Here is a 10,831-nt window from a genome sequence, read left to right as displayed (position 1 = left end):
ACTCTCCACGCGTTTTCTTTTGTTTTTTTTTTTAATTTTATAATTTTTTTTATAAGGGTAGTTTAGGAATAAATTAAAAAATTTTATTAGAAAGGACGATTTTAAATTTAAATATGACTTTAAGGACGATTTTAAATCAAAATATACATCGGGGACGGGTTCGATTCTGACCCTCAACGTGAGGGACCAAAACAATGCTTATCCCAAAAAAAAACCTATTATTTTTCCAATATTCTTGTGTACTCCTATGTATTCTGGAGACGATGATAATGGTTGTCATTGTCTATTGTGAAATTTAAGAACTTGAGTTAGCCATTTTTTTTAGAACTTGAAGTGAAGTTGTCGGGGTTAGGCAAACTCTATAAAAATTATAGTGCGGCGAACTTGCTTTGCATAAAAAAAACTCGTATTTGAAAAATTAAAGTTAAAAATGGAGTTTTCGAAAATAATAATTTACCAAGGGGGTAACAGAACCAATCGCTTGAATTAACTAAACCCAGATTGCTTTGATGATTTCAATCGATTGGGTAATATGACCAATCGATTGAATAAGAAAAATCTCACATGCCTTGCAAAATTCAATCGATTGTTTATCAATTCCAATCGATTGAAGTTCGATTGAATTTTTAACAAAAACGATTTTTCTAACCCAATACGTACGTAATTGGATCAATGATAAAATTATAATCGATTAAGATTGTAAAATTTTTATTACTATTAATGGAAGATCTAATTTATTATTGTTTTAGTTTTTGATTCTCAATAAACATGATAGATGAATGATAAAAAAAAATAATTTATAAAATAAAAAATAAATTTTATAATTAAATAATATATAAAAGACTAATTTATAATTAAAATTAAATAAAGACTATTTAACAGTTATTAAAAAACTTAAAAAAACATGTTTTGTTATGGGACCATTTAATAGTCCAAACGTTTTGGGACCATCGAATCCTTTGCCGGCTTAGAGATACCAATTACGTGTGAATGGACTCATTTTCCTTCCCTGAAAATATGAACGAGGGATATCTTTTTGAACTTGAGATATACACACAACAATTACTGGTATGTACACTAAAATCAAACTTTTACAATTACATATTATTCAGCATATGTTGCTGAGCCGTGTTGCACATAAAATTTGCTAATTTACTTCTAGGGAAACAAGTCAATCTCATTGTCCTTGTTCTATAGTCTATACACCAAACAGCTACAAGAAATCTAAAACAAGATAATTCATTGCATGTATGCTTCTCATTACTCATCACTCAACCTCAGATTCCGATAAACTTCACTTTAGATTTCTTCTGAATAGATTAAACATGATTTCCATCTGAGCCAACGCATGAAATTTTTTTTTTTTGAGATCTATGACTAGGATCATAGATCATTTTCCACTTTGAAAATGGTCTCTTTATATTCAAGAGGGGAATTAACCCCTCTTATCACTTGACTTGGTGAAGAATAACCCATCAATTGATGAAGTGGCGAGCTTTTTTGTTGAGACCTTATGCCCTCAATTTCCGGTGGCAATTTTTCAGATCCTGACACATTGGAGGAATGCATAGCTATTTCACTAGGACCTCTTGAAGCAATATTATTCTCCTCTGTGATAGGCTCAAAGTTACCATTTGAAAAAACACTTTGTTTATGATCTTCATTGCCATGTGAGGGATGTAACAGTGTCAGAGAAACAGGATCACCTTCTGAGGAATAGCTCTTGCTGATGGAATGGCCAAAATCATCGGAATATGAAACAGGGTCGGCATGAGAAGAATGATCATTGTTGGCATGAGATGCAGAATTTAGATTGTTGTCAATGATCATCTCATTTTGTTCATCAAGTTGACTTGATTGGAGACCCGGAGTACTTGGTGCACCATATGAAACTATATGGCTTTGGTTCTGCAGTGAAAACTTAAGTACCTCTGAACATGCGCCACATTTTAGCTGATGACATACCCTTTTGAAAAGGAGAAAATCTGCAGGCATCTGCAGCAGCTTGAAGCATTTGTGACAGGTCACGAAAGGTGCTCCACCTGCTACTGGCCGGTAATGTCGCTTGTTCAAGTTCTGTTTCTCCCTTAAATAATTCTTCATCTCAGCCACTCTATGTATTTGATCACAGGATTTTGTTTCAAGGTCATATCCTGGGATTTTGGGGCTCATGAACCATTGTGGACTTGAAGGAAGAGAGTGGTGAGATGAACAACTGGGACCTGGGTGGTACCTGCATAGATCTTCATGTGTGTAAAGAACACGCGGCGGCAACTCTGCCGAGCATTGCCACTCTTGGGGACAACAATGATAACAAGGATGATCAACAAGGTGTGTACTGCATGTTGCCTCAGATAAATATGGTTGTGAATAGTTATGCCTTCGACGCCAATTGCTTCCGTGGCTACATCTTCCCTCACACCTAGGGTAATCAAGACCGTGATGAAATCTTCTTTCAAGAAGGTCGTGGCTATGGTATGTTGAAAGATGATTTCCCTTATAAGAGACATCCATGGATGATCTTCCATTTGTTTCCCCACTCATGTATCTGGTTCTGTTAAGTTGATCTTGCAATTTATAAACAATTCTCATCAGTTTCATCTTTTCTTGGTCAGGGTCCTCACAGGAGTCCGGTGAAACAAAGCTTGAGCTGGCATAGAGCTCATCAAGCGTTTGACTTAAAGGGCTGCCACTTTCGTAGCCGGATTGGGAACTGCTTCGGTGGAAGGGCATGTTGGATGAAAAATCATCTCTTGTCCTCATACCATGTGAACGACCATGTCTGGTGTACTCCAGAACTTGGTTTGGATTCCATCTTCTGTCTCTCACAACATGATGCCTCTTTGCTCCTAGAAAATGTGATTGGTTTTGGGTTTCAAGATCTCCATAGCAATCAACAAGGCCTTTTCCCTTTCTCGAGTTTCCCTCAAGAACATCATTGACAACGGTATAAGAGTTCTCAAAAGAATCTAGACTAGGGAACTGCTCGTACACTCCATCATTAGAAGAGATGCTGCCATCATAGGCATGAAGGCTTCTGGTAGCTGGAGATTTAGGCAATTCTCCAAGAGTACCACTAAACTCTGTGCTGGTATTAGCTATTTCTGTGGCATCTACATCCACGGATCTTACGTAGTCAAAACTCTGGTGAACTTTTTTCCGATCTTGTGTACCTTCTTCAAGTTTACATTGAGCAATGTTTCCCTTTTCAGAGACAAAGTTCTCAGTACTTGATCCTTTGGCAGTAGAAGTCTTTATGGTAATGTCAGCTTCAGATTTCGCACCTGTTGATTGGCCACTTCTGGGATCTTCTGCTAGAGCCGGTTGGGCATCATTAGCATCTTTTCCACCCAATTCAGAAATTAACTCATGTCCTTCCCCTTTTACTGACAAGTTTTCATTGTTTAACTCTCCTGCTGCTCCTTCCAAACTACCTCCTCTGATGTCCACTTCATACTTTACCCCTACCACAGCTGATTTATCATTATTGACATCTTTGCCCACTGCACAAAATAACTCTTCTTCTGCTCCTTTTTCGGGCATATTTTCATCACTTGGCTCTTCTCTTGCTAGTTCCAGCTTTGAATAATTTGCATTTTCTACTAAATTTTCTGCCACTGATTTTGATGAGCCCTTAATTTCACTGTTAGCTAGCTCCTTTGAAAAACCTTTGTTTGACACTCTTTTATTCCTCCTGATATCTGACAATTTATAGCTATCCATCTCTTCTGCAACTTCATCTGATAGATTAAGTGATCCAAGCTGCTCCCCCATGCATTCAACATTTCCACTTTGATTCCTGCCAGGAGAACTAGTTGCTTGTTTCAACAACCCATTCTCCCGTGGAAGAACTAGCTGCTCTCCATTGCATTCAACATTTTGAATTTGATGCCTTCCATCATCTTTATCTAAATAACATCTTATCTTTTCTCTTGAACCATTCTCCCAATGAGGAAATACCTGCTCTCCATTGCAATCAATATTTTCAACTTGACCTCTTCCACCATTTCCATCCAAAGAACACTCTCCTATGGAAGATCTAGGTGCTTCTTCCCTCACACCATCCTTCTTAGAAGAAATGAGCTGCCCGCCATTGCATTCACCATTTTCAATTTGCTCCCTTGAATCATTTCCATCCAAAGAACAATCTCTTGAGGAAGAAATAGCTTCTTTTTCTCTCAAATTTTTCTCATCAGTAAGAACACCCTGCTCTCTACCACATTCACCATTTTCAATTTTCTCCCTTCCATTATTTCCACCCAAAGAATGTTCTCCTGGGGAAATATTAGTTGCTTTTTCACTCAAATCATTTTCCTGGGGAAGAACTCCCTGCTCTCTATTGCATTCACCATTTTCAATATGACCCCTTTGATCATTTTCATCAAGGGAACATCCTCCTGAGGAAGATCTAATTGCTTTTTCCCTTATATCATTCTTCTGGGAGAGAACTACCTCCTTTCCATTGCATTCACCATTTTGAATTTGATTCTTAAAATCATTTCCATCCAAAGAACATTCTCCCGAGGAAGATTTAGTTGCCTTTTCCTTCATATCATTCTTCTTGGAACGAACTACATCCTCTCCACTGTATTCACCATTTTGAATTTGTTCCTTTCCATCAGAAGAACTTTCTTCTGAGAAAGAGCTAGTTGCTTTCACCTTCAAACCACTCTCCTGAGGAATAGCTAGCTGCTCACCATGGCTGTAACGCTTATCATCAGAAACAGGATGTGCATCAGTTTTACATGCACTGGATTCTGAGTTCAAAGTTCCACTTCTTCGTTTCTTAGCTGAATAGAGAGCAACGAAATTATTTCAGTTCTAATTTAACAGACATAAGACTTATATGTGTAGAATCAGTATCCTCATTTATAATGTAGGGTTTTATACAAATTCCTTAAATACATAAAACCATTCAATATACTGAAGCAGTAACATTTGTTTGGCACATCAGAATACTTAATTTGGTTTGCATGAGTGCACAGAAAAAAAGAAAAATTTTAGGGTTTGGTCTAGCTGCTTTTGCTTCATTTTTTATTTTCATTTATATTCAGTGTTTTCTAATTTTAAGATTTTGAATGAAAAATTGAAAATAGTAAAAACTGTAGATGTTTTCTTTTATTTACCTTGAAGTGTTGTTCCACATCCACCACACTTGTACACATCAAAATCTGGATGCTCTTGAAGAAGCTGCCGACATTTAGGACATAAAACAAGTCGAATTTTCGGAGCTGATTCACCAGACATCTTACTCCAAAATTGTCAATGATTCAATTGTCCAAAGATTGACTCTTGGAAATAAATATCATATTCACTCAACAATCCAGCTGGCAAAAAATTATAAAAAAGGATTAAAAGAAGCAACAGATTAACAAGGATTCTTCTGAACAGTGACAGCAAATTATGGGACGGAAAAGCATTATGATATTTCAAGAAAATGAATCTGCAAGATGAAGCAAAACCAACATAGTTACTTATATGTCATTAAGAAACAACCTCTCTATACCTTTAGTAAGTTTTGACAAAGTGGATTATCATCATGGGCCCTTAAACCAGCTAATTCTACCAACTCCAATTTAGTAAATAAGTGGACACCACCACTAACTATCAAAAGATACAGCTGCTACTGGAACAATTGCTTTTCCTGAATATGGAAATGCTCTTTGAAAAGGAACATCCCTTAAATTTTGAAAATAAAGGTAAGATTCTCATAATTTATCCACCACATGGTATTTTCTATCGCAATTTCATATATAAAATCAATAAAAAGGAGAAAGCCACCAAAGAAACTTTTTTTTTTTCCAATTTTTTCTACTATTTTAATTAATATTTTCCAAAAATGCCACACGGTTATGATGTAAGGAAAATTTTGACTTGAAGTGACAAAAACAGACAGAGGAAAAGAACAGAGAACAAGAAGTTAAAATCTCAGAAATTCAGAGAGTACAAGACAAAGTTTGAATTCACGCACACAGAGAGCGAATCATCATTAATTATATAACTTGTTTATGCATTCATCTCAAATTAGTCAAATATATTAAATAACCGAAAAAAGCAATGCTCAAACAACGATAAAGGGGGAAATTTTAAGAACAGGTGAGAAAACAAAGCGAAGAAAAAGAAGACATTCACATGAAGAATCAGATATAAGAATTAACTAGTTTCTATAGCTACATCCCCACCTTAGTTGAATCTTGATGCAGGTTAATTAGATCGGATGATATTCTCGAAAAATCGAAGGTGTTTTGCAGATATAGAGAAAGATTGAAGGAATGAAGAGGAATAACGAACCTGTTGAGGAGGTTGCGTGGGAGAGAAAGAACACGAAGAAACGGTGACGAAACTGTGTCGTTTTGGGCGGAGCTTAGGTTACTATATGCGGTTATGACTGAAGAATGGAATAGCAACAGTAAGTAACAGTAAATAACAGGAGAGAATGAACGTTCAAAAGAGAGAGAGAGACAGAGAGAGAGAGAGGTTACTGTTGTTATTATCTGTCGTGTTGGGAAGGCAATTGGGAAGGCTTTTTTCTTTTTCTTTTTTTTTCTTTTCTTATTTTGAGTCAACTACTACGACCAAGAAACAAGGAGGAAAAATAGGGACTTTCGTAGTTCGTCACTTCTTCTCTGTGTTAACTGAAACTATAACTGTTTGGGTGTAACCTCTTTGCGTTTGTCAGTGTGTGTCTCTTCTCTTTTACTTTTCTCTCTCTATTTTAGTGTTTTTTCGTGCAGTGTTTTCTGGTGTCTACTGTCTAATGGTTTCTTCTTCGATTGGAAAGAGAGAAATGAAAGGGAGAGAGAGAAAAAACGGGTAATGGGGAGTGGGGACAGCGCCAAGGTGTTTGCAGTGTGTAACGGGTTTCGTTCTTTCAAAGTCGGCGCTGCTCCTATTTAAACTTTAAAGCGTAACACAAGGTTGCGGGTCCCCCTCAACAAACCAATGACGTGGCATATGTCAGCACTTAGCAGAATTTATTTTGGTGAATTAAGCCATTTCCTGTATAGAACTTATCCTGATTTTTATTTATAGTTTATTTGTTATAAAAAATAATTCAATATTAATTTTTACGTTATAAATAATAAATAAAAATTTAAAATATTTTTTTCTTTTTCATTAAAAAAATTAAATTTACACAAATTTGCCAAACTAAAATCTGGTTCATGAATTCACCAATGCACGTTTATATGTAGTTCCAATCAGCTCAATTCGAACTCCATTTACAAATAATTCGAATCAAGTTGATTCGAATTATACACACACGCACCCACACACTAATTCGAATCACCCTTATTCGAATTACACACTTCGAACTACACTCACGCACGCATTTTCAAATAATTCGAATTTGATTGATTCAAATTATTCATGGTAATTCGAATTTTGCTGTTAAAAAATTAATAATTTATTAAAAAAATTTATTAAAAAATTAATAATTTAAAAATTAAAAAATATATATTTTATTTCATACATTAAAAAAAACTAATAAAATATTTAATTACGAGACTTCTTTAAAATATTAATGAGTTATCAATTCGAATTCCATACAATATTCTTTTGTCCATTTTTAATAGCTCATGAATATTTTTTAATAAATTTTTTTAATAAATTATTTAAATTATACAACAAAAAATATTTTATCCTATGCAAAATAATTTAAAAAAATGGCTACAAAAATGTTAGGAGTACTGTAAAAATTTGTAATTAGTGACTGTATAGAGTATTTCTTTAATGTCCTAAGTCATTAGGACATTACAAATTTTTATAGTACTCTTAACATCTTTTAAGCCATTTTTTAAATTATTTTGCGTAGAATAAAAATTTTTTTTGTGGTATAATTTAAATAAATTTTTAAAAAAATATTCATGATAATTTTTTAATAAAATTATTTAAATTATATGGTGAGATATTATATGATTTGAATTACGCATGGAGAAGTTTCGAATCACTCTGATTCAAATTATATGGTGAGCAATTCGAATTCTATACAATACTCTTATACCCATTCTTGATAGCTCATGAATATTTTTTTTAATAAATTTATTAAAATTATACTACAAAAAATATTTTATTCTTTACAAAATAATTTAAAAAATGGCTTAAAAAATGTTAGAAGTACTATAAAAATTTGTAATGTCCTAATGACTTAGGACATTAAAGAAATACTCTACATAGTCACTAATAATTTAGAAATTAAAGAAAAAATATTTTTATCATGTATTTACCTAAATTACTAGAATATTACAAACTTTTATAGTACTTATAACATCTTTTAATCCTTTTTTTTAAATTATTTTGTATAGAATAAAATATATTTTTTAATTATTTTGTATGGAATAAAATATTTTCTTTTATTTCTAAACGTGCGTGAGTGTAGTTCGAATCACCCTGATTCGAATTACTGTGTGTGTAATTCGAATCAATTTGATTCGAATTAGTGTGCGGGGGTGCGTGTGTATATAATTCGAATCAAGGTGATTCGAATTATATGTAAATGGAGTTCGAATTGAGCTGGTTCGAACTACATATAAATGTGCATTGGTTGATTTATGAACCAGATTTTGGTTTGGCGGATTTGTGTAAAATTTTCCTCACCTTAGCTTATTTGAGTTTTTTGTCCTAATATTATTAAAATTTATAAATTAAAAAATAATTTATTATTAAAAAATATTAATATTTAAAAAAATTAATAACTTCATAAATAATAATAATTTGTAGTATATAATTCGAGTTTAAATTAATTTACAACATTACTTAATATAAAAAAATATAATTAAACTTTATAGTTAACGACAAGTATTATGAAATTGACATATGTGTTTAATTAAGCACTCCTTCAGTTGTCCATGCTACTGTCTATTTTGAAGTTGGATATTTCTTTGGAAAAATCTCAAATAAATTAAAAGTCAAAGAGTAAATTACTATTTCTACCTACAAAAGTTGAAAACGCTGACACATCTACCCATAGAAGAAGGAAATTATTATTTATACCCATGAAAGTATGAAACATGGGTTATGTATAACAAAATTATCCAAACACTAAAAAATCACCTAAAATCCCAAATTACCCTTCTCTTCACCACTACTACCATCATCCCCCCTTTTTTTTTGCATTCTCTTCTTTTATTTCCCATTTTTCTTATTCTCACCCCTCTTCACAATGGACTTCCGTCGTCGACCTCCCCCAACGCTACCGCGGCGGCAAAGAGACCCACAATCACCACTAGGGGTGTAAGTTACCGAACCGGACCGAAAATTACCACAAAACCAAACCAAAAATTACAACAACCGATTTAAAAACCAAAAAAATCGATTTTTTTTTCTGACAAAACCGATCGGTTCGGTTCGGTTTTCGGTTGGCTCGATAGAAACCGAACCAAACCAAACCAAACCGAAGATATACATACATTTCAATGTTTTAACCATTTTAACCTTTAACCTAACAACAAAAATTCCTAACCCCTAACCATTTCAATGTTTTACTCTTATTATTTCAGTTTATTAACTATTTTGAACCTCTAATTATTGTGATTCATATTCTTCTCATTAGGAATTAAAAATCGAAAAAATCGACCAAATCAAACCGCTGTTGGTTCGGTTCTGTTCGGTTCGGTTGTTGTAAAGCAGCAAACCGAACGGTTGTGTGTCTGTAGGAACCGAACATATCGGTTCGGTTGGTTTTTGGTCCAAAACCGAACCAAACCGAACTGATAACGCCCCTAATCACCACCACTACACCTTTCTCTCCACCTCCCAAGGCCTCCGACGCCCTTCCACTCCTGATCTGCTTCACCGAGATGCAAACCCTATCTATACCTCCAAAAATCTTGAACTTGATAGACTCCCAGAAACATTGTTGCGCGACCTCCATTAGCCATGACGAACCGATGTTGCAGAGCGCGAGGACACGGTCTCCGACGAGGACTGGACTCCGTGGCTTCACAAGAAGATTGGAAGAGAATTTCATCTACTGGTGGTTTTTGTCGCCGGAGAACCAGAGGGCGGGGAGTTTGCTAAGGACCATTACTGATGATTTCAACGCCTAGTTCTGCAAAGGTACCCTTCAAACCCTTCATCTCGTCTCTCATTTTCTATTACCCCTTCATCATTGTTGTTGGTGCGGCTATTGTTGTTGTTGGAGAATGTGGAAAGGAGAAGAGACGAATGGTGGACTTGTACCTTGTGGATTGAATTTGTGGCCTTGGATCTGTTTCTTCTGTGATGATGTAGTTACGCTGACTCAATTAGTTACTGGTTCTTCTCCATTTGATGTGTTCTATTACTGTTGTCGGTGTCTCTGTTGTAATAACATGCATGTTTCAGAGAGAGAGAGAGAGAGAGAGAGAGAGAGAGAGAGAGAGAGAGAGAGAGAGAAGTGGAGAGAGTAATGTGATGTTGATACAGATGACGATAAGGGTAATTTGGAGTTTTTAGGTGATTTTTTATTGTTTCAATAATTTTGTTATGCGAAACCCATATTTTATGGGCACAAATGGTAATTTCCTTATTATATGAGTAGATGTGTCAACGAGTTCAAGTTTTGTGGGTAGAAATGATAGTTTACTCAAAGTCAAATAAATCAAATATAATGAAATAGTAAAACAAAGCCCCAATCACCAAAATCCTGGTAGTCGTCTTCGTCATCATTCCCGTGGTCCTGTTGAGGCGGCGGAGAAGGCGGTGTTTGTGTTCCACCAGCAGCACTACTGCCACAAGCAGCACCGCTGCCATTGGCACGCATCTGAGCCTGGTACATCGCCATCTGCTACTCCATCCGCTGAAGTCGCTCCAGCTGCTCTCTCCACTCCAGCCTGAGCTCATCCGTGTCCGT

General features: G+C 35.0%; 1 protein-coding gene across 5 annotated transcripts; it reads right to left on the bottom strand.

The window, feature by feature from the left end:
* LOC107609090 lies at window positions 1,051-6,865 on the bottom strand. 5 transcript variants are annotated; one of them, XM_016310918.2, is made up of 5 exons: window positions 6,483-6,865; window positions 6,292-6,388; window positions 5,507-5,679; window positions 5,127-5,327; window positions 1,051-4,790 (listed from the first exon to the last, which is right to left on the bottom strand). In XM_016310918.2, the coding sequence occupies exons 4-5, from the start codon at window positions 5,245-5,247 to the stop codon at window positions 1,384-1,386; spliced, it is 3,528 nt and encodes a 1,175-aa protein (XP_016166404.1). In that variant the 5' UTR covers window positions 5,248-5,327; window positions 5,507-5,679; window positions 6,292-6,388; window positions 6,483-6,865; the 3' UTR covers window positions 1,051-1,383. The 5 variants fall into 5 exon arrangements, with proteins under 5 accessions (XP_016166404.1, XP_020963256.1, XP_016166407.1 ...); XM_021107597.1 differs by lacking the exon at window positions 5,507-5,679 and having other exon boundaries at window positions 1,051-1,310; window positions 1,373-4,790; XM_016310921.2 differs by lacking the exon at window positions 5,507-5,679.

Source organism: Arachis ipaensis, chromosome B07 (assembly GCF_000816755.2).
Source record: "Arachis ipaensis cultivar K30076 chromosome B07, Araip1.1, whole genome shotgun sequence".
Classification (NCBI taxonomy): domain Eukaryota; kingdom Viridiplantae; phylum Streptophyta; class Magnoliopsida; order Fabales; family Fabaceae; genus Arachis; species Arachis ipaensis.
This window is presented reverse-complemented; position numbering and strand designations above follow the sequence as displayed.

Bases quoted from the DNA above. Each gene is read 5' to 3' on its own strand.
- LOC107609090 (XM_016310918.2), bottom strand. From the start codon at position 5,247: ATGTCTGGTGAATCAGCTCCGAAAATTCGACTTGTTTTATGTCCTAAA. The intron at 4,791-5,126 runs GTAAATAAAAGA...CTCTCTATTCAG, and splicing joins ATGTGGAACAACACTTCAAG to CTAAGAAACGAAGAAGTGGA.